Raw genomic sequence first — 24,941 nt, 5'->3', positions numbered from 1 at the left:
ATCGTGGTTGTATAAAATTATGCTGTCAATTTTAAAGGACTGAATGGTATTTCATAATTAACACTTTAAATTATCAAAGCAAAGGAATCTGAGTTAACTGAAACTTCTACCTTTTTTGTGTGTGGGTGCCAATCCTGGCCACAAATTGCCTGATTTAGGAGGGCTTGCTGATAAACGTGGATTAACACCTTCATTTGATGGGAGGATCTGTGATGTAGACAGGTCATTCAAATGGACATCAGTAATATATTCTGTAATATTTAAAATTTGTATTATTATCTCAAATAGTAAAATTATCCCACTTATCAAATAATATTAACTAATTTAAAGGTTTCTTCATTTGAAATTTTGAACACAATTCACATTAATAAATGACAAGTGAAATATTTGATAGACAAGGTCCTCGCTAAGCAAAGTAACAGTGATTTTCCACCTAGGAATCCAAATAAAGCCAAAGAAGATTGTATTTGTTCTCATTTAGTATTTTTTAATATTTGTGATAGTTTTTTTTTTTTTAGATTTTATTTATTTGACACAGAGAGAGTGACAGCGAGAGAGGGAACACAAGCAGGGGGAGTGGGAGAGGGAGAAGCAAGCTTCCTGTGGAGCAGGGAGCCCGATGCTGGGCTCGATCCCAGGACCCTGGGATCATGACCTGAGCTGAAGGCAGACGCTTAACGACTGAGCCACCCAGGTGCCCCAAATATTTGTGATAGTTTTTAAAAAACTTTAAAACCATGTAGGAGAAAAAAAGGTCATTCTCTCAAATTAACATTATAATCAAAATCTAAGAAGAAATTTAGGCATAAAGAACAAATTATTTTATTCCCACTGTGATAAAAGGAAATACATTCCTTTATCAGGAAAGGGCCTTTTTTAGAAGGAAATTATGAATCAGGAAAATAAAAGTTTCTTGACAGCTATCTTGAGAGTTTGCTGTTTGAATCCTAGTATATAACACAGATTCCCCGGCAAGGGACTGTGCTCAATCAGTATTTGAGTGAGGAAAAGAGAACTGCTGATAAAAGATCCTAAAACAGAATGACTTCAGGGATTTTTCCAGATAACGCAAAATAAGTGACTTTTATTACTTCCACATAGGGCATTTCTCATGATTTCAACCATGACTGAAAAAAAAAAAAAAAGACTACTTAATACTAGAGGAAGAGGGGAGCCTGGGTGGCTCAGCCGTTTAAGCATCTGCCTTCAGCTCAGGTCATGATCCCAGGGTCCTGGGATCGAGCCCCACATCGGGCTCCCTGCTCAGTGGGAAGCCTGCTTCTCCCTCTCCCGTTCCCCCCGCTTGCATTCCCTCTCTCGCTGTGTCTCTGTCAAATAAATAAATAAAATCTTAAAAAAAAAAAACACTGGAGGAAGAAAGGGTAGGAGACTTACTCTAGGACTTCCTGAAGAGAATAAAGTTAGTATTATCAAGGACAGGGATTGGCAAATGTTTCCTGTAAAGGACCTGATAATAAATATTTTAGGTTTTGCATGCCAAATATGGTCTTTGTCACATTTTTAAATCAGGTCTTTGTAAAATGTAAAAGCTCAGATCCTTAATCTAGGTCATCAATTAGTCACTACGTATAAGAACAAGTCTGCTACGGAACAATAAAGAACCACTATGTCCCTTAATCAGGCTTTTGACAAGGAAGGCCTGAACAGCAGTCTACAGCAGCCTAGGCTAAGTCTTTCAATACTGACATTTCATGTATTTATTGACTAAACAGCTTTTAAACATATCTAAACTTCTAAACATAAGGCCACTATAATTAAGGAGCCTAACATGTTTTCCTGACTAGAATGCATTTATGCGCTGTACAGAGGGGAACCACTAGTATTCCCGTACTCATGGAAATAACCTTTTCCTCAAGAAGGAATTTTGGGTTCATTCAATACCAATAAATTGTTTAGTAGTTTCATTCATTAGAAATTACAGAAGATAAACCTTTTTATATTACTTGTCTCTCACTTATTTTTAAGATCAGAGAACTTAAACTTCTGATGGTTTTTTTATGTGCTTTAAAAAACTAAAGACCAGGGGCGCCTGGGTGGCTCAGATGGTTAAGCGTCTCTTCGGCTCAGGTCATGATCTCCAGGTCTTGGGATGGAGCCCTGAGTCAGGTTCCCAGCTCAGCAGGGAGTCTGCTTCTCCCTCTCCTCTGCCTCTCCCCCTGCTTGTGCTCTTTCTCTCTCTAAGTGAATAAAATAAAACCAAAAAACTAAAGACCACATTAAGCCAGATAAATTAATTCTTGAAGAAATGAAAGTAAAATGCAAAGCAACCCAACTCAATTATCTTTCATCTGGCCATTTGCTCTCTTCAAAAGAACACTGACTAGTATTATGATATAATCTATCATAACAGGGTTCATTATAAACTCCTACATCAAAACATATGCCAAATATTTTGTAGCTGATATGACTCCCAATGACAGCAATCTAAATCGAAAAGTGTGTAAGATTACAAAATTGCAATTTAGGTTATTTTGCTTTTTCCCCAGGATATTAACAGAATATGCATAAAATGACATTAATTTAACACTCACATGCAAATATTGCTAACTCTACTAGCTGAAAGCCCAAAAGTAACCACTATTTAGTTCTTTTCTTCAAACTGAATTATATAATGTGATATACTGCACACAAAGTATTAAGCTAAAGCTACTAAACAGCCTATTCTGCTTTTATGTTAAATAGACTGTGAACATTAACACGTAAATCAGAAATGTTCTGATTTTACTCAGATGCCATGCTGATTTTCCCCCCAAACATCAGAAAATGGTGAGTTATAATCTTAAATACAAATATGCTAACTTGCACGCATTGTCTACAAATGAAACACTACCATTTTCAAAGTATTAAATTGTTACCTGAAGCTCTGCTGTGTATTTGCACTTTGACAGTTTCCTGGTTGTTCAAGTCAGCTGTTTCAGATACAGAGTCTCTATCTTTATCTAGTTCTCCTTCAGAATTTACTTTATTAATCTTATTGCACATCTTCTCTTTTTGCCAATCTTTTGACATTTCAGAATTGTTCTCATCGTCCTGAATCAACATTGTTGTTTCGTTATTATCTTCAGAAAAGCCTCTAGAGCCATTTTCATTTTCTGCTTTATCACTGTTGCTACAAGATTCACAGGATTGAAAATCTACATCTGATTGGCTCTTGTCTTCTTCCATGGTCTCCTCAGTCGTTATAGTTTGAGGATCTTCCTCAACTTCCATGACCTGTTCTTTTAATTCTTCATGAAGCAGATCCATTAAACATCGAAGGAATTCTTGAGCATCCTAATATATAAGCAACAGAGATATTACCATTTCATTAAAAATATGTGCACAGGGTGCCTGGGTGGCTCAGTTGGTTAAGCGACTGCCTTCGGCTCAGGTCATGATCCCAGAGTCCCGGGATCGAGTCCCACGTCGGGCTCCCTGCTCAGCGGGGAGCCTGCTTCTCCCTCTGACCCTACCCCCTCTTGGGCTCTCTCTCTCACTCTATCTCTCAAATAAATAAATAAAATCTTTAAAAAATAAAAATAAAAATATGTGCACATAGAAAATTAAGAAAAAAATACATAAACTGTGCTTATCAACTGATTTCTAAATGTGCAGGCATTATACTGAGGAAACATCAGGCACTGAAGGGATGGGAAGCACTATGTTCTAAAAATTTATGTAAATAAAACAGAAGTAATTTAAAAACAAGATGATCTAGAGGTAGGCTTTTAGTACTGCTGCTATTTTTTAAAAATGGAGAAGGCATAAAGAAAACATGGACTTGCCTCATATGACAATTAGAATTCAGAGTTGTCCTAAATTCAAATATTTTATAAGTTTGGCTTAAAATTAAAGTTTCATTCAATCTTGTACTATACCCCAAAGAAAAATCCCTGATCAACTTGGAATGCTTTTTGAAAATACAAATCTGTGGGTAGAGGGGTATGCAAAATGGGTGAGGGGAAGTGGAAGGTAGAGGCTTCCGGTTATGTAATGAATTAGTCACAGGGATAAAGGGTACAGCATAGGGAATATCGTCAATGGTATCATAATAGTGTTGTATGGTGATAAATGGCAGCTACACTTGTGATGAGCAGAGCATGACGTGTTATATTGTCGAATCACTATGCTGTACACCTGAAACAAATGCAACACTGTGTGTCAACTATACTTCAATTAAAAAAAAAAAGAAAAAAGAAAATACAAATGTGTAGACCCAACTCACATCTACTAAATTCAGTGTCTGGTGATCCAGGAATGTGCACCAGAAAAAATTAAAAGGGAACAGGTATTGTTTTGAAAAAGAAAAATATGTGAGGGCCAGGTGTTAACATTAAAGGAAAATATATAAAGCTACAATAATTGAAACTGCCATCACTACTACTTCAAAAAAAATACAAGTCAATGAAATGAATTAGAAAGTCCAGAAACAGACCCTATAAAATATTAACATAAGCATAAAAATTAATAAAGAAGAAATTTTAAAAATCAGGTAAGAAAATTCTTAAATTTGTAGTTTGGTACAATCAGTAGTAATGTGAAAAATAAAATTTGGATTGTAACACAAAATAAATGACAGATGCAGAGAATTAAATATTTTGAAAATAAAGCAGGGGCGCCTAGGTGGCTCAGTCGTTAAGTGTCTGCCTTCGGCTCAGGTCCTGATCCCAGGGTCCGGGGGTCGAGCCCCACATCAGGCTCCCTGCTCAGAGGGAAGCCTGCTTTTCCCTCTCCCACTCCCCCTGCTTGTGTTCCTGCTCTTGCTGTCTCTCTCTGTCAAATAAATAAATAAAATCTTTAGAAAAAAGAAAGAGGGACGCCTGGGTGGCTCAGATGGTTAAGCGTCTGCCTTCGGCTCATGATCCCAGGGTCCTGGGATTGAGCCCCGCATCGGGCTCCCTGCTCGGCGGGGAGCCTGCTTCTCCCTCTCCCACTCCCCCTGCTTGTGTTCCCTCTCTTGCTGTCACTCTCTCTGTGTCAAATAAATAAAATCTTTAAAAAAAAAAAAAAGAAAGAAAGAAAAGAAAGCATAAAATATAGGTGGAAATTTATCTCTAGATGTGTTACTTTTTGAAGCTAAGAGCACTAGAAAAGAGACATATTTATCAACTCAAAATTTAACAATTTCTAGAAAAATATAAAATTACAAGAAAGGTGGAAAAATATAAACTAAAAATATGACAACAGGTTATTATTCTTGGTAAATAAACACACAAGAAGTGATGACCTAAAACATTGGACAAATAAATTATAAAGGAAGAAATACAAATGACTACATAAAAGCATAAGGCATAATGGCATTGTGCAAACTTTAATTAAAGATTAATGTTATGAATGAAAAAGAATGAAGACTTACCTGCTGAGAATAGCCCCGAAATGTTGGATTTACTGTTTTAATTCCTTGAAACAGAGTAGTAGGCACAACAGAGCCTGGCCTGAGTAAGAAAAAATTTTAATGAGAAATTTGTGACTTTCACTTTTCATTTTAGAAATTTAGCAATCAAGAATCCAAGCTGTTAGTGTTTCAAAAAAAACCACCAAAAATTGCCCAGTATTACGTTTCATAGGCTCACCAGAACAGCTTACTAATGACACTCAAGATATGTTTTATTGCTCTTCTCCCTAATGAAATGATCATGCTCTACTATGATTTTTTTTTTTTTAAAGATTTTATTTATTTATTTGAGACAGAGAGAATGAGAGAGAGCACATGAGAGGGGAGAGGGTCAGAGGGAGAAGCAGGCTCCCTGCCGAGCAGAGAGCCCGATGCGGGACTCGATCCAGGGACTCCAGGATCATGACCCGAGCCGAAGGCAGTCGCTTAACCGACTGAGCCACCCAGGCGCCCCAAAGATTTTATTTATTTATTTGAGAGAGAGAGAATGAGAGAGAGCAAATGAGAAGGGGGAGGGTCAGAGGGAGAAGCAGACTCCCTGCCGAGCAGGGAGTCTACTATGATTTTTTAAAAATACTTATAATTACTTAAAAACAAAATTTTAATTACTTAAAATTCCTGGGATAATAATTAAGATAAATGTACCCAGTACATTATCTAAACAAGACTATTCTGAATTCCATGTTTTTATTTGAGTACAGCTGACAAAAGATTTTAAAACCAGCATCGAGTAACCATGAGAACAAAAATGAGAAGTCAACCAAATGTGAGATTTAACCACTTTTAGAATTCCGTACTGACACTTCTGCAGTTTGGTAGGCTTTCAGGAATATTAAGTTTAAAGTACAGAATCAGGACAAAAAAGCTCAAAACAAGCAGTTAAGGGGTAGTTCTAGCTACACAGAAAGGAATTTAGAAACATTAGAGCCTGTAGGAGCACCGGATAACACAGTGGGAATAAATGACAATGGAGGATTCTGGCTCTTTAATATTAATATTAGAGATATAAATGACATCTACTTCATACCCAAAAGAACTCATTAAAATCATCCTCAATTTTTTTACAAAAAAATAAATTCAAAATGGATTAAAGGCCTAAATATAAGACCCGAATCCATGAAACACCTAAAAGAAAACATAGGCAATCTCTTAGACATTGCCCTTAGCAACATACTTAGGGATATGTCTCCTTCGGCAAGGAAAACCAAGGCAAAAATAAACTATTGGGACTACACTAAAATAAAAAGTTTGCACCCAGCAAGGGAAACCATCAACAAAACAAAAAAGCAACCTAGCAAGTGGGAGAAGATACTTGCAAATGATATATCAAATAAGGTGTTAATATCCAAAATATATAAAGAAGTTATACAATTCAACACCAAAAATAAAACCAAACAATCTGACTAAAAGATGGGTAGAGGACCTGAACAGACATTTTTCCAAAGACATACAGAGGGCCAACAGACACATGAAAAGATGCTCAACATCACTAATCATCAGGGAAATGCAAATCAAACTCACAAGGAGATATCACCTCACACTGATCAGAATAGCTAGTATCAAGAAAGAAAGAAAGAAAGAAAGAAAGAAAGAAAGAAAGAAAGAAAGGAAGGAAGGAAGGAAGGAAGGAAGGAAGGAAGGAAGGAAGGAAGAAGGAAGGAAGGAAGGAAGGAAAGAAGGAAGGAAGGAAGGAAGGAAGGAAAGAAGAAAAAGAAAAGAAAAGAAAGAAAGAAAGAAATTACAAGTGTTGGCAAAGATGTAAAAAAAAGGGAACCCTCATGCACTGCAGGTGGGAGTGTAAATTGGTGCAGCCACTCTGAAAAACAGTACAAAGATTCCTCAAAAAATTAAAAATAGAAATACTATATGGTCCAGTAATTCCACTACTGGTATTTACCGAAAGAAAATAAAAACACAAATCCAAAAAGATATATGCACCCCTATGTTTACTACAGCATTATTTATAATAGCCAAGATATGGAAGCAACCTAAGTGTCCATCCATAGATGAATGGATAAAGATGTGGTATATATACAATGGAATATTTATACAGTCACAAAAAGAATAAGATCTTTTCATCTGCGACAATATGAAAGGTCCTAGAGCGTATTATGCTAAGTGAAATAAGTCAGAGAAAGACAAAACCAAATGATTTCACTTATGTGCAAAATCTAAGAAACAAAACAAATAAAACAAGCAAAAAAAAAAAGGCTCTTAAAAACACAGAACAAGGGGCGCCTGGGTGGCTCAGTCGTTAAGCGTCTGCCTTCAGCTCAGGTCATGATCCCAGGGTCCTGGGATCAAGCCCCGCATCGGGCTCCCTGCTCCACGGGAAGCCTGCTTCTCCCTCTCCCACTCCCCCTGCTTGTGTTCCCTCTCTCGCTGTGTCTCTCTCTGTCAAATAAATAAATAAAATCTTTAAAAAAAATAAAATAAAATAAAAATAAAATAAAAATAAAAACACAGAACAAACTGGTGGTTGCCAGAGGGAAGCTGGGTGAGGGGGATAGGTGAAATAGATAAAGGGGATTAAGAGGTACAAACTTCAAGTTATAAAATATGTAAGTCACAGATCAAAAAGTAAAGCATAGAGAATATGTCAGTAATATTGTAATAACATTTTACGGTGACAGACGGTGACCACACTTACCATGATGAGCATTAATATATAGAATTCTCTAGTCAATATGGTATATACTTGAAACTAAATTGTATGTTAATTATACTTCAATTAAAAAAAAGAAAGAAAAGCCGTTCTCTTTTCCTGGGACACTAAAATCAAAGTAGTAACAAATTTTTGTCTCATTTAAGAAATGTTCTTAGTAGGGGGTCATATATGTCGAAGAAAACTGAAGCACTCAGGAATGTAAGAATGTTAAAACTTTACTAATGAAATTTTTACATTAGAAATCATTAACGATTTCAAAGTCTTACAAGGTTTTCTATCATTTATTTTTCTTAAAGATTTTTATTTATTTATTTGACAGAGAGGGAGAGAGAGAGAGAGCATAAGCACGGGGAGCGGCAGGCAGAGGGAGAGGGAGAAGCAGACTTCCCACTGACCCCAGAATCATGACCTGAGCTGAAGGCAGACACTTAACCAACTGAGCCACCCAGGCACCCCTTACAAGATGTTTTTTTTTTAAAAGATAGCTTTGGTGACTGTTTTCTTACAGGAAAGGTTGAGCAGTTCTCAGGAACCTTTAAGAAGGACTAATGGTAAGGGGCGCCTGGGTGGCTCAGTTGATTAAGCCTCTGATTTTGGCTCAGATAATGATATTAGGGTCCTGGGACCAAGCCCTACTTCAGACTCCTTACTCAGCAGGGAGTCTGCTTGTCCCTCTGCCCTGACGTCCACTCTCTCACTTTCTCACTCTCAAATAAATAAAATCTTAAAAAAAAATGGGGTGCCTGGGTGGCTCAGTTGTTAAGTGTCTGCCTTCGGCTCGGGTCATGATCCCAGGGTCCTGGGATCAAGCCCCGTGTAGGGCTCCCTGCTCTGCAGGAGGCCTGCTTCTCCCTCTCCCACTCCCCCCTGCTTGTGTTCCCTCTCTTGCTGTCTCTCTCTCTGTCAAATAAATAAATAAAATCTTTAAAAAAAAAAAAAGGACTAGGGCGCCTGGGTGGCTCAGTTGCTTGTGTCTGCCTTCGGCTCAGGTCATGATCCCAGGGTCCTGGGATCCAGCCCCGCATCTCCCTCTCCCTCTGCCTGCTAATTCCCCTGCTTGTGTTCTCTCTCTCTCTCAAATAAATAAATTTTTTTTTAAAGATTTTATTTATTTATTTGAGATAGAATGAGAGAGAGAGAGAGAGCACATGAGAAGGGGGAGGGTCAGAGGGAGAAGCAGACTCCCCGCTGAGCAGGGAGCCCGATGCGGGACTCGATCCCAGGACTCCAGGATCATGACCTGAGCCGAAGGCAGTCGCTTAACCAACTGAGCGAGCCACCCAGGCGCCCAATAAATAAATATTTTTAAAAAATAAATAAAAATTTTAAAAAGGACTAATGGTAAAAGCAATTTTCCAAATAGTTCTAAAACAAAATTAGTAAAATATTACACCAATTATTCTTCTAATGCTACACTTTAGAGCAAATAAGCGTAAAGAGAAAAATGAACATTCATGTTAAGTATCTATGGTCTGATTTTAGCATTGTCAGAATGCCTACTCCTGCATTATAACTCAAGCGTCAGTAATCGCAGCTTTTGCAATTCAACACTAGATGTCCAGTCCAGATACTTCAAAGGGATGTTCAGTTTGAAATATAACATGCCCTAAAATGAACTTGTCTCAAATCTACTTTTTTCAGCTCTATATATGTGCACCTGCATCCTTTTAATATTTGATACTCATTTAAAAACATAATAAAGAGAATAAATATATTAAGTACATACCTGCTCTTATGCCACAGTTCTGTCATCAGTTTGAGATAACTTTTACAAATGGCTGGTTTCTTATCTGTTCGAGCTAGTCCTCCACAATCAAGAAAAAACTGTGTCAAAGGTGGGCTAATTAAAAAAAAAGAAAAATGCTGAAGTGGAATCAAAGCTTAATACTGACTGACTTCCAGGCAAAGAAAATCTGAACACTTTGACTTTTCCACCTATAGAAAAGTATAAAATATTTTCATAGCATCTCTAAAAATGATGACAAATTAGTTCAAGCTCATGTCTAAACGTAAAAACAAATAACTTGCTCAAAGACACACAACTACCTAGGGTCTAAGCCAGAAAGAGCAGTCTCAGGAAACCACAGGCATGAACAGAGTAACCCCACTGGGACAACAATGGATTATGTCCCAACCCGGATTCTTGCCTACTCTACCTGGAGGATTACTTAACAAGAAAGAAAAAATAACTTTTTCAGGACATGTACATAGTTTTAGTTGATCCACATAATTTTCTAAAAAGGACCATTTCAGAAAGTGAGAGGGAAGGAGAGGAATGCATTGAGGATGGTGAGGTAAGTACAGCCAAGGATTTATAGGATCCTGTTGGCTAGTGAAACTGAATAGAATTAATTCTTTCTTGTATTACTATTAATGTGTATTTCTTTCTTTTCTCCTCTGACTAGTCATCTTTTTTTTTTTTTAAGCATACTACAGCAGCATGGTTTCCTTCCATCCAAGTACTAACTAGGCCCAACCTGCTTAGCTTCCAAGATTAGATGAGATCAGGCACGTTCAGGGTGGTATGCCCATATACTAGCAGCATGGTCATCTGCTCAAAGAGTGAATTCATTTTTTTTTCCTCAAAGAGTAACTTTAAAAAGTTGTACAAACAAAGCTTATTTCACTACTTACCAGTTAGAAAGAGCCTGCAAAGCTGCATTCATGTAACAAGTATTTCCAATATTTTTCAAACCTGTAAGACCTATTAAGAAAAATCATAAATTATGTCATCATTAAATAATGCAATGACTTAATTTTATAAATGTTTACTGAATATGTAAATATATATGGTACTTATTATGGTTCCCAAACTATGTTAAGAAAATACAAAATAGGAGTGCCTGGCCGGCTCAATGGGTAGAGTGTGCGACTCTTGATCTTGGGGTTGTGACTTTGAACCCCACGATGGAAGTAGAGATTACTCAAAAAATTGAAAATTAAAACAAAAACACACATTATGGGGCGCCTGGGTGGCTCAAGTTGTTAAGTGTCTGCCTTTGGCTCAGGTCATGGTCCCAGGGTCCTGGGATTGAGCCCTACATCAGGCTCCCTGCTCAGCAGGAAGCCTGCTTCTCCCTCTGCCATGCCCCCTGCTTGTGTTCCCTCTCTTGCTGTGTCTCTGTCAAATAAATAAATGAAATCTTAAAAAAAAAAAAAATAATGAAAAAAATATATATTATGGAAATACAAAATAACAACTTGAACAACTCAGACCTCAGGCTTAAACTAGTGTTAATTTTTAGATAATTATTTAAATACACATTTAAAAAATTAAAATTCCCTTGTATCAATTACAAAACACAAAATCTGTGCTATATTATATACAGATAGTTTATACTAAGAATTCTGGGCTTTGGTAAAGTGATGTCAGAGAAACCAAGCATCACTCAAAGCTGCCAGTCTGCTTTCCTTGCAAATGAAATTTTACAAGACCAAATTTTTTTTTTTTTGGTCATTCACATCTTTAGAGTCCTTTTCACTTCTGGAGTTTGAAATTTTCCCATTACATAGTTTCCTAAAGAAATGGGCAGTGCCATACAAAGGAGTGACAGGAGAATTATTTTACCTCTTGCTTTAAGTTCATCTTCTTCTTCCACTTCTATGTCCAAATCATCAAATACAGCAACCAGAGGAGTTTTTAATGTTGTATTACTGGGTATTTTAAAATCCTTGATAACAGAAAAGACAGCTAACTTGAAAAAATCCTTTATGTTAAAATTTTTTAAAATTTTATCTCATATACACATCTACAGTCTAAAAGTTAAGAGATGTTATTTTAAAACTATTAACAAACTCTGGTATTACCAATCAGAATAAAATTTACATTTATATCCTGAAATCAATAAGGATCTACACTAGGTAAGAGCATGTCACTACATCTATATTAAAATATGTACTTGAATAACAAAGCCACTTGTGACTTTTCTGAATTTAAACACAATTAATTCAGTGAATTCCAATCCAATTCAGTGAGATCACATTACGGCTAAAAAAAATCTAAGTGCAATACCCTACACTGTCTTTTCAGATTTTTCTAACTTTTTACAGGAAAAAAAATACTTAAGTTTTTCTATCATAACACACCAACTTACTGTAGACTTCTACAATCTCTCCTGATACTTGCTACCATACTTATTTTGCATCCTTTTGCGCATATGAAATAGTTCCCTTGTTTTAAACAGTAATAAAATATTCCAGAATTAATTTCCAAGTACTGGCTTAACTCAAAGGTTACAACTGGTGATCTGTTGGTCAAATGCTAGCTCACACTTAAAAAACAAAAAAAAAGGGACAAAGCCTAACAAAAGAAAAACTTTGATCTAATATTTTAAAAATTGGGAGAGCTCACATAAAACTCAGATCATGCAAGATCTCTTGTAATAGAAGATCGAACTACAGTGAACCCATTTAGCAACACTCAGTTAAAGGAGGAAACTGAAGAGCAGCATGCACTTAGCATGTGCTCTGCTTCTCCAACTTATTACAGCTTATTCCACCTCTACAATGCATGCACATGTACTTTTATACCCACCCACTTTATACATTACTTTCCTGGTATCTGTAGATATTGAACATTTGAGTTGGCCCCATAGTCTCACTTATATTTAAGTATAGAGACTTAAAAAAAATCACTTAAAATTTTACCTCCCAGAAAAAATTTCTATTTAAAAATCTTAATGACCTTTGAATGGTTTCGAATACTACTATTTTTAATTAATGTTCCAATGAATTGGGTTCAAACAGCATATAAATTTTATAGTAGGGGCGCCTGGGTGGCTCAGTCGGTTAAGCGTCTGCCTTCGGCTTGGGTCATGATCCCAAGGTTCTGGGATCGAGCCCCGCATCGGGCTCCCTGCTCAGCGGGAAGCCTGCTTCTCCCTCTGCCTCTGTCTGCCGCTCCCCCTGCTTGTGCTCTCTTGCTCTCTGTCAAATAAATAAATAAAATCTTTAAAAAAAAACTTTATACTAAAAAAATCTGTACAAATAACATTTTTTATTGTAATTTCTTCAACAATGGGATCAGGAAGTTGCATGAAATTAAATTCATGCCTTTTATGTGTTATAAATATAACTCACTAGAGAATTATTTACAAGCCATCAGAAAAGTATCAGTATATTTATTCAACCAGATTCAACATTCATTAAGAGTATGAAATATCAGGGTGCCTGGGTGGCACAGGAGGTTGAGCTACAGACTTTTGGTTTCGGCTCAGGTCATGAGATCGAGCCACACGTCAGGCTCCACTCAGCACGAATCTGCTTGGGTTTCTCTCTCCCTCCGCCTCTGGCTCTCCCACTTGTGTTCTCTCTCTCTCTCTCTTTGAGATAAATAAATAAATCTTTAAAAAAAAAAAAGAGCATGCAGAAATGGCAACAGACAGCTGTTTTAACTTACTTTTCTTTAGTCAGGGATGATTATTTTGTCAATGTGTTTTTATTTATATTTCTCTTTTGTGAACCATCTGCACTTATTTTTTCAACCACCTTTGAGTATTACCCTTATAAATTGTTATTAGTTCCTTATGTGATTAAACTTTTTGTTACCACATTTTGGTTAATAATGCAAGAGTGTTCACGAAAATTTACTTTCAAACTATAAAGGCATTCAAAAAAGACAAAAAACACATTTCTGAATGATAAATAAGTATCAGCGGGACAAACAGTAATGGTAATGTGGTGATTTACCCACTAGAGCCATTCAACCGTGGAACTAGAAATGCAACAAGTTGTACCTTGTCTAAAACCTATTCATTTAGGGGCGCCTGGGTGGCTCAGTTGGTTAAGCGACTGCCTTCAGCTCAGGTCATGATCCTGGAGACCCGGGATCGAGTCCCGCATCGGGCTCCCTGCTCGGCAGGGAGTCTGCTTCTCCCTCTGACCTTCCCCCCTCTCATGTGCTCTCTCTCTCTCTTTCTGTCATTCTCTCTCTCAAATAAATAAATAAAATCTTTAAAAAATAAAATAAAATAAAATAAAACCTATTCATTTAGTCATAGAATGTGTATGGCAAGCAAATTTATTAGCATAAATGTCTACTATCAAAACGTGATACAAAGATATAAAAGAAAAATAGAAGAGTTGGTACCAAGGAGGAAAGTACAGAAATACAATGTGATTTTTATGACACACGAGGAAAAAGCTCACTAATGTGTTAATTAAACCATACAGAGTAAATGAGCAGAATAAGTTAGAAGCCACTATTCTAATTTTTTCATTTCCTTTTTCCTATTTTTATATGCCTGGAAAATTCTCAAAATTAAGTGATCAATCTTTGCAAGCCCACACATATTTTGGAACCAAAGGTCAATGCTAAGCTTTGAGATATCCTATCTGGTTTTTGATAAATTAGTAAAATGTTCTTAGTAATATAAATGGGGTAGAGAGGGGAGAGAAATTAAGAACAGGGAGCTGAATTAGTATTTGTAATTCAAATACTAATTTGAAGAATGTGTTCTCCTAGAACCAGATTGCTAGAAAAGGATACACTTTTTAAACTAGTTTTTTTTTAATTTTAAAAACACAACAGGTGCTTTTCCATCTTCAGACAGGTGGGCTTCAATCTTACCATAACCTATCATTCTACAAAAGAATAAAGGCCAGCCTCAGTGTTTCAATCGAGAAAAAAAGGCACATTACATAAATTTTTAAAGTACATATTAGGTGGAGTGGTTTTAAATCACAACTACATGACAAATTCTGAAATCACTACGTGAAAATGTATGATATTTTAATTAAATAAAGTTAGATTATTACCTGGACACTGTTTTCTTGTGTTTGCTGAAGTGGTCTTACATGCGGCAAAGAAGGCTGAGTTCCTAATTTCCTATCCAAAAATACTTCTTTGCTGCAAGCATAACACCATACTCGAAGAGTGGTAAGGTTCACAGTTAGATAATGCTTTGTCTCCTATATAATTTCACAGGAGGGGAGAAGAGGAACCAAAATTAGATATAGGTGAAAACATTTCCAAAGATCATATAAAGGGGCACCTAACTGGCTCAGTTGGAAGAGCACTGGACTCTTGCTCATGACTTCAACCCCCACGCTAGGTGTAGAGATTACTAAAAAAAATAAACAAACTTAAAAAATTCATATAAGTGGGGTGCCTGGGTGGCTCCGTCGGTTAAGCATCCAACTCTTGATTTTGGCTCAGGTCATGATCTCAGGGCCGTGAGATTGAGCCCCGCATCCAGCTCTGCCTTCAATGGAGTCTGCTTCTCTCCCTCTCCCTCTGCCCCTCCCCTCATTTGCTCCTCATCTCTCTCTCTCAAATCTTTTTAAAAAATCATGTAAGAGGGGCGCCTGGGTGGCTCAGTTGTTAAGTGTCTGCCTTCGGCTCAGGTCATGATCCCAGGGTCCTGGGATCAAGCCCCCACATCAGGCTCCTTGCTCGGCGGGGAGCCTGCTTCTCCCTCTCCCTCTGCCTGCTGCTTCCCCTGCTTGTGCTCTCTCTCTGTCAAATAAATAAATAAAATCTTTAAAGAAAAAAAAAAATCATATAAGATAAACTCCTGGCCTTTGATGAGTAACAATATACTCAAAAGAGAAGAGTTAAAACTGGAACACCAAAAACACATTCTTCAGGTAAACTGCTAAAGTAGTGAATAGTACAATATCTAACCCTACTTTAGAAATTATTCTATTGTCATTTTTTACCACTGTTCAGCATGAAGACAAACAAGAGTAAAATTCTGTTTTGCAGTTAGCAAATAAGTGTAATACAAGAAAATAATTGACAAAAACACAGTAACAATTCTAGAAGATCAGAGTGGCAAAACAATGAGCCCAATGACATGAGTCAAAGCAAAAAACCGCTCAAGCAATAGTGAATGTATGATCTTGGATATATAAAGCTTTGGCCTTTCTCAACTGGAGTTCTGCAAGAAAATTTGTGCCCTACAGAAAATTATTTCAGTAACTATTTTTTCAATTCTCCTAAAAATGGTACATAGCACTACCATTCTAGATGCATAAAAGACAAGTAACGTATGTATAATGATGCCTGAGGACCTTGGGATATTCAGGCTTAATTAATTCTCTTGAGGAACCTTGACTGAGGACAATTCATGCTATAGAAATATCAATGTGAAAAAGACAGTTCATTCTCAAAAAACTTACAGTTTAGAAGGGGAGACTATAAAAGAGGCATGCCAGAATTACACACAAGCACCAAACCACCAGGGTGAAGTAAAAAGGGAACTCCAGTTAAGAGAATGTGCAGAAGGTAATAAGAGTTGAGACCTGAAGTTAGCCAGGTCCTATCACAAGTGGAGGCATCCACTCTTAACTTCAATCTTCACATCTCCTAAAATTCCAACTATCATCTTCATAAATCAGGAGGCAAAGTTCTAAAATCATTACTCTCTTAATTACAACCTCAATCTAATATTGATCTTAGCAAATCCCCTCCCCACCTTTTAAAAAGTATAAGCTAAGATTTAATTCCTCTTATATGAAAAAGGGCAAAATTTTGAACTGAAACTTGAAATAATGTTGTATTTGCTTTCCATTTCCTTCAGGCTCTCTTTAAAAAATATCTTGCATGAAAATTTTCTGTACACTGGGTAATATATGGAATTGCTGAATCACTGTATTGTACACCTGAAACTAATATAACACTGTATGTTAACTAACTGGAATTAAAAATAAAAGCTTAAAAAGCAAGGAAGCAAATAAATAGATAGAAAAAAAATTTCTATATCATACCTGAGAGTGTATGGTGCTGTGATCTACTTGTGATTCACCACAACCAACATATGAACATCTATTCTATAAATAATTATACAAAAGAAAAGAAAAATAAGGCATTTTATAACATGTGTAAATGAACAATAACACTGCAATTTCAATTAAATTTTGATCACACGTTTTAAATCAATGACTAAGTGACTTTACATAGTAAGTTATTTTAACCAAAAGGTATTAGGAACAGAAGAATAAAGTGAGAATATTTCTAAGCTAAAAGCTAATGCCACCTCTAATAAAAGGCAAGCATAAAATATTTTAATGATTTACTAAAACTCTGCAAAAGCAATGCAAGTTAAAACCCAGAGTTTACAGTTTAATTTTTGTTATCAGTAATGATCTTTTTAAAGTATATTCATTTATAAAATCCTCTGAATGTCAAAAAATCTTAGAGTTACCCTTATTCAGATATAAATTTTTATAATACTAAACTTTTGAAAAGGAACATACACATACCTCCAGGCATGCCCAAAGATTTGGTCCTCTGACTTTACAATCCTGACAAGTACCCTATGAAACAAAAATCACATAGACAACATTATCATTATATTGACACAGCCAAACACATACAATTGACTAGTAATATCATATAAAAAATTAGAACTCATGAACACACAGTATTATAGTAATTTATTTAAAAAATACATATTTGGGAGAAAAATGAGTAATTTTTTAAGGAAGGAAAAACTCTATATCTTACATGAGATTTTTGTATTAAGTCTTCTTTCGTTATTTCACCAACTGAATCCAAATGTGGACAATGATTTCGAAAAGCTGCCATTTTGTTAGAAATTTTTTCCTGTCTCCCAAGTATTTCCAAATGAGGTAATACCTACAGGACAAATAACCAAAAAATGTTAATTAAAAAATGCTAATATAGTAAAAATAATTAAAATAAAGGACAGGGTGCCTGAGTGGCTCAGTAGGTTAAGGTCTGCCTTCAGCTCAGGTCATGATCTTGGGGTCCTGGGATCAAGCCCAGCATCAGGCTCCCTCAATGGGGAGTCTGCCTTTCCCTCTCCCTCTGCCCCTCCCCACCACCCCCCCATCCCACCCCACCCCACCCCACCCCCGCTCATGTGCATGCATAGGCGCATGCGCTCTCTAATAAAATTGTCAAAAAAATAAAATAAAGGCTAAAATAATAAGCATATGTGTTTACAAGTCTACCCTAGAATATATTTTTCAAAATATACCTAGATTACCTTCATACTTTAAAATGCACATTGACAATTTATCTACAAAGTTAACATTTTATAAAGACTGACAATTATGAGGGCCCCTGGGGGGCTCAGCGGTTAAGCGTCTGCCTTCCCCTCAGGTCATGGTCCCAGGGTTCTGGGATTGAGCCCCAGACTGGGCTCCCCGCTAAGCTTCTCCCTCTCCCACTCCCATTGTTTGTGCTCTCTCTCTCTTTCTCTATCTCGCTGTCTCTCTCTCTGTCTCTCTTGCTGTGTCTAATATATAAATAAAATCTTAAAAAATAAAAAAGATTGACACCTATGTATCAATATAAATTTGTTTCTACAATATTTTTGCTACTTTTTCCCCTTTCTCTTTCCCATTTCACATTTTAGAATATAAATAAGAGAAAAAATTTCATTTATTCCATTTAAGTACTCTTTTTTTTTTTTTTTTAAGATTAACCCTTAGGCTGTAATAGGAATTAAAGGTAAAGAATAGTCAAATGGAAACATTTCTTTTCATACTAGCAGCAGCCCGTAGTGATGATATAAATGAAACTGTCTGGTATGTTAGCAGTACACCAAGATGGTCACAAATCAGAATTTCTCAACATTGGCACCACTAACACTTTGGGCCAGATCTTTCTTGTGGGAGTTTGTACTATGCATTTTAAGGTAATTAGCAACATTTTGCTTCTACCTATTAGATGCCAGAACACCCTCTCTATTCTGAGCTTTAACAACTATAGTATAAAATTATGTCCTCAAAGGGACAAAATCGTCCCAAGGTAAAAACCAAATTATCACAAGATCCTTTCAACAAACCTGAGGTGGAGTACCACTATTACCTTCATTTCACATAAGGTTAAGAGAAGCAAATCTGACTGACTTGCCATTGTTAGCATTTGGCAGAACGAGGATTTCAATCCACCTATGTATCTTATGGGTAAGAGCAAGACTGTGAAGTCAAATAGAATTGAGGATACCAATAAGAGCAGGATGGCATAACTAACTTATGGAGCTATTTTAAGGATTAAATGAGGTAGTACACATATCAAGTGTGTAAATACACACACATAGTACTACTCATACACAAGCACATAAAATTTTATTAGGCACTCTGCAGCATCCCATTATATACTTTTTTAATATGACCAGTAGGTGTCATACCTCCCTTCCCCATATGACCACAAGTTTAAGACTTAGTGTCCCACATCGATTACAATTTTCCTAATATTCTTCAGGAGTTTCCTCAATTCCATTAAAATAAACAGAAGGCAAAATGTTTTGCAATCCCAATACACTTAACTTCCTCCAAGATATCACAATATTACAAATATAACTTATGAGAAAAAGAATGATAGGAATATTATATCACTAAATTTTATCTATCTCCACTGCAAATCTTATAAATCATAGAGCTAACTGCTATACAGCATTCAATGCGTAGAAATCTTATGACTGGTTCAAGTAAACTGAGTGATTTCCAAGAAAAAGTCTCAAGTTTAAAATTCAGTACTTCTAGATCTTCTTTCGAAGTACATTCTTAATAACAAGGCTTTTCATGCCCTTAGTTTATCTTTGCGGTTTGAGAACACTATTTGGGAACAAAATAAGAAACTTACTAGGAAAGAATAAACACTTATAAATGCTAAAATATTAACACATTAAACAAAAAGTTTCAATGAAATCCAATGAGTCCAATATTATCTTGCAACCTACAAAATGCAACGGGAAATCACCCTGGGGGTTAATAGTGAATAAATAGTTATTTCTAAATATTACATTATTACATAACATTAGGCATGCCTGGGTGGCTCAGTCGGTTAAGCATCTGACTCTTGATTTCAGCTCAGGTCATGATCTCAGGATCATGAGATTGAGCCCTGCATCAGGCTCCACACAAGTCTGCTTGAGATTCTTTCCCTCTGCCCCTCCCCATGCTCCAGACTTTCAGATGCATGAAGTTAAACTTAAAATAACTGCTAATATTTTCCATTTCTTATTTACATTTTAGGAAGAGTCTGGCAATCTTTCCCACATCTCACTTCCTTTTGTGCTTAGATATTTCTTCCCTCTCATCCAACTACCTCTACTGCCAGCCATTATGGAGTAACAGGAAACAGATTCACGCTCTCAACGTAATTAACTAAAAAGCCAGACAAAATATATAAAACAATGGTTATCAGACATTGAACAATAGGCAACAAGGCAACTGCCCCACCTGACTGCCTAGAAAGAACTTCTAGGCCATAGTACACATAGGAGAAAATCCAAACAGTCTAGCAATCTCCTTGAGTTGAAGGGGCAGTACTGAAAATGCAGAGAGGCCAAGGTGGCTAGAATTCACAAGGCAGAGTAACAGAGAGGAAGGAACTAAACACAGAGCAAATAAACTCATGAGATTTGTAGAGGGCTACCATCAGGTTTTTAGCTGAGAACTGATAAGCATGCATGTGCATGTGATTAAACTACCCTAAACAAGGGAAAGAACTACTGTAAAGGAGTAGGTAGAACAATCCTCACAGCCAATACAGATCTGTTTGTGCCCCCATCAGTAAGTTTAAAGTCTTCATAATACAGAAGGAACAAAGTACTCAGAGGGTATTGCCCCAGTAATAGGAAATAAAGTATCCCTAGACTAAAAACTACTTTTGTTCTGCCTTTAAAAAGCTCAAAACAATATTACAGGACCAAACTATTCCCAAGGCACTTAACTGTGTCCCAGAACAAAGCTAAGGATATTTAAAGCAATAATGATGAAGAAAAAAAAAACAGCACCAGACAAGATTTTAAAAATGGCAATGCCTGCATCCAATCAAAAATTACAAGACAGGAATGCAAGCTGGTACAGCCACTCTGGAAAACAGTATGGAGGTTCTTCAAAAAGTTGAAAATAGAGCTACCCTACGACCTAGCAATTGCACTACTATTCACCCCAAAGATACAAATATAGTGATCCAAAGGGACACCTGCACCCCAATGTTTATAGCAGCGATGTCCACAATAGCCAAACTTTATCCAGATGAATGGATAAAGATGTGGTATATATACATACACACAATGGACTACGCCTCAGTCATCAAAAAAATGAAATCTTGCCATTTGCAATGATGTGGATGGAACTAGAGGGTATTATGCTAAGCGAAATAAGTCAATCAGAGAAAGACAATTATATGATCTCACTGATATGGGAATTTAAGAAACAAGGCAGAGGATCATAGGGGAAGAGAGGAAAAAATAAAACAAGACGAAATCAGAGAGGGAGACAAACCATAAGAGACTCTTAATTGTAGGAAACAAACTGAGGGTAGCTGGAGGGGAGGGGGGTGGGGGGTTGGAGTAACTGGATAATGGACATTAAGGAGGGCATGTGATGTAATGAGCACTGGGTATTATATAAGACTGGTCAATCACTGAACTCTACCTCTGAAACCAGTAATACATTACATATTAATTGAATTTAACTTTAAAAAAAATAAAAAGTATTGAGAAATAATCTTATCCAGCACAAATGTACCTCTCCTGTCCCCCTGCCCTAGTTTTCAGGGCACCCATCTGCTGTCTTAAGCCCACTCTCTTGAAATACCCCTGTGCTATGAAGATGTCCATGGGGCAGTAACCATATTTATGTTGTTCTATACTGTATCATATTTTGTCATCATTCAGTTATAAAATCTTTTATAATTCAAAAAAATTACAAGATATACAAAGAAGAAAAATCAGATCCACAGCAAGGAAAAAAAGAGATCCAGAGATAATACAGATGACAGGATAAAGGATACACATTTTATTTTTTATTTTTAAAGTAGGCTCCAGGCCCAGCTGGAGCCCAACACAGGCCTTGAACTCACAACCCTAAGATCAATACCTGAGCTGAAATCAAGAGTTGGACACTCTACTGACTGAGCCACCCAGGTGCCCCAAGGATACACATTTTAAAGAAAAACTACACTGCAAACTGAAATACAAAAAAAAGACTGAGAAAATTAAATAAGAGTATCACTCAGCTGGGTGCAAAAGTTCAAATTTGATGAAAAATAAAATCCTACAAATTAAAGCAACACAACGAACTCAAAGCACAGACACAGGAACAAATTACACCACGGCACATTAAAACAAGTTGCTTAAGGGGGGCAGTGCAGGCCACTGGCTTCCCCACAGCACCCTCCATGGGGCTGCCTTGCAGGCTAGGCGTGGCTAAAAACAAACCAACCAACCAACAAGTTGGTTAAAACCAGTAATAAAAAGAACATCTTCAAAGTACCCAAGAAAGGCCAATAATGTATGCTAGAAACAGTGCAAGCCAGAAGACAGTGGAGCAACATCTGTACAGTATTGAAAGATCACTGTCAGGGCGCCTGAGTGGCTCAGTCGGTTAAGCATCTGCCTTCGGCTCAGGTCATGATCCCAGGGTCCTGGGATCGAGCCCCACATCGGGCTCCCTGATCTGTGGGAAGCCTGCTTCTCCCTCTCCCGCTTCCCCGCATGTGTTCCCTCTCTCTCTGTGTCTCTCTGTCGAATGAATAAATAAAATCTTTAAAAAAAAAAAAAAAGAAAGATCACTGTCAACCTAGAATTCCATACCTAGGAAGACAGCTTTCAAAAAAAGGCAAAATAAAGACCTCTTACAAAAATGCTGAAAGAGGGGCGCCTGGATGGCTTAGTCAGTTAAGCATCTGCCTTGGGCTCAGGTCATGATCCCAGGGTCGTGGGATGGTGCCTGCTTTAGGCTCCCTGCTCAGTAGGGAGTCTGCTTCTCCCTCTCCCTCCACCCCTCTACCCTGACTCATGTCCTGTCCTGCATGCTCTCTCGCTCTAATAAATAAAAAATCTTTAAAATAAAATAAAAATGCTGAAACAACTTATTACCAGCATACCTGCACTGTAAAACCTACATATATGCTTCAATATTTTTTTTCATGCTCATATAATCAAATACAGAGAGACCTATATGGCCTTTTTTGGCCAATAATACAGACATCCCTCTCTCTCAACTTTTTCTTGGATACACATATGTCATGATGCATGCCCTGCATAAATTATTCAATTAATTCTTCTATAGATGAATACTCTCTGTTTCCATATTCTGCCATTAAAAATACCCATATGATCTTGGGATGCTTGGCTGGTTTAGTCGGCGGAATGTGTGACTCTTGATCTCGGGATTCTGAGTTTGAGCCCCAAGTTAAGTGTAAAGATTACTTAAAAAAACAAAATCTTAAAAAAAATCTATATAATCTTAATACAGGCCAGTTTGTAAAATCAGATTTTGCAAGATTACATTTCAAAAATTATACAACTTACATTTCCACTAATAAAGCCATTTTCTGCACAGCAACACCATTTTCTCTACTAGCAATAAACATCACTGTATTTTTACTTTTGCCATTTAATAGGCACATTGTTAGATTTCACCAGTACTTTAATTTGCATTACTTGACAACCAGTGAGTTTGAGTGTCTTTTCATAAGTTCTATGGCCTCATAGATTTGCTTTCATTAACTACTACTTTGAAGTTGTTTTTTTTTTTTTTTTTTGTCTGCTGGATTCAAATAGAATTTCTACACTGCAGGGGTGCCTGGGTGGCGCAGTTGTTAAGCGTCTGCCTTCGGCTCAGGTCATGATCCCAGGTGCTGGGATCGAGCCCTGCATTGGGCTCCCTGCTCCGCGGGAAGCCTGCTTCTCCCTCTCCCACTCCCCCTGCTTGTGTTCCCTCTCTTCCTATGTCTCTCTCTGTCAGGTAAATAAATAAAATCTTAAAAAAAAAAAAAGAATTTCTACACTGCAAATATTTTTTCAAACTTACTATTTGTTTATTAAGTTTTTAATTTTGATGAAATACACAAATTTATCATCTTAGCCATTTCTAAGTGTACAGTTCAGCAACATTATACAACATTCACACTGTTGTTCAACCAACATTCACATTGTTGTACAACCAATCTCCAGAACTCTTTTCATCTTGCAAAACTGAAACTCCACAGCCATTAAATAGGAGCTCTCCATTCAACCTCCCACCAGCCCCTGGCAACCACCATTCTACTTTATCTCTATGAATTTGACTAGTCTGGGGATCCAAAGAGGTTTTTCAGAGGAATTATACAGTATGTCTTTGTGATGACATTATTTTACTTAGCCTAATGTCCTAAAGATTCATCCATTTCATAAGCATGTCAGAATTTCCTTCCTTTTCCAGGCTGAATAACATTCAGTTGTGTTTGTATATACACCACATTTTGTTAATTCATTCATTGATCACTGGACACTTGGGTTGCTTTCACCTTTTGGCTATTGTGAATAATGCTGCCATGAACACAACCGTACAACTATCTCTTCAAATCCTTGCTTTTACTTCTTTTGGGTAGATACCCAGAAGTGAAATTGCTGGATCAGGGGTGCCTGGCTGATTCAGTTGGTAGAGCACACAAGTCTTGATCTTGGGTTCTGAGTTTGAGTTTCATGTTGGATGTGGAGACTATTTAATAAATAAATAAACTTTGAAAAAAATAAATTGTTGGATCATATGGTAATTCTATTTTTCAATTTTTGAGGAATCACCATACTATACATATACATATATACCAGCAGCCATAGTGGCTGCACCATTTTACATTCCCAGTCCAATGCACAAGGGTTCCAACTTCTCCACATCCTCACCAACCCTTACTTTTCTAGGTTGTTTTTTTTTCCCCTTGTTGATAGTAGCTATCCTAATAGGTGTGAGGTGATTTTGCTGTGGTTTTGATTTGCATTTCCCTAATGATTAGTAATGTTGAGTATCTTTTCATGTATTCATTAGCCATTTATTTATATACCTTCTTTAGAGAAATGTCTATTCAACTCTTGTTTTTTAATTGGGTTGTTCGTTTCTTTTTGTTGTTGAGTTGTAGGAGTCCTTTACATATTCTGGGTATTTAACTCCTTATCAGATATATGATTTGCA

General features: G+C 36.8%; 1 protein-coding gene across 5 annotated transcripts in view; it reads right to left on the bottom strand.

Annotated features, from left to right (window-relative positions):
• USP33 (ubiquitin specific peptidase 33) overlaps positions 1–24,941 on the bottom strand; it is a 58,981-nt gene that overhangs the window by 23,172 nt on the left and 10,868 nt on the right. For all 5 annotated transcript variants that reach the window (XM_035018230.1, XM_035018231.1, XM_035018232.1 and 2 more), the window contains exons 2-11: positions 17,512–17,643; positions 17,268–17,321; positions 16,773–16,835; positions 14,820–14,972; positions 11,632–11,734; positions 10,698–10,767; positions 9,790–9,903; positions 5,357–5,435; positions 2,877–3,294; positions 111–251 (exon numbers count right to left, since the gene is read on the bottom strand). In XM_035018230.1, the coding sequence (XP_034874121.1) occupies positions 111–251; positions 2,877–3,294; positions 5,357–5,435; positions 9,790–9,903; positions 10,698–10,767; positions 11,632–11,734; positions 14,820–14,972; positions 16,773–16,835; positions 17,268–17,321; positions 17,512–17,592 (1,276 nt within the window). In that variant the 5' untranslated portion in view covers positions 17,593–17,643. The remainder of the gene's footprint in view (positions 1–110; positions 252–2,876; positions 3,295–5,356; positions 5,436–9,789; positions 9,904–10,697; positions 10,768–11,631; positions 11,735–14,819; positions 14,973–16,772; positions 16,836–17,267; positions 17,322–17,511; positions 17,644–24,941) is intronic.

The sequence above is a fragment of the Mirounga leonina genome, unplaced genomic scaffold (genome assembly GCF_011800145.1).
Source record: "Mirounga leonina isolate KUSES-001 unplaced genomic scaffold, KU_Mleo_1.0 Mir_173, whole genome shotgun sequence".
Lineage (NCBI taxonomy): Eukaryota > Metazoa > Chordata > Mammalia > Carnivora > Phocidae > Mirounga > Mirounga leonina.
This window is presented reverse-complemented; position numbering and strand designations above follow the sequence as displayed.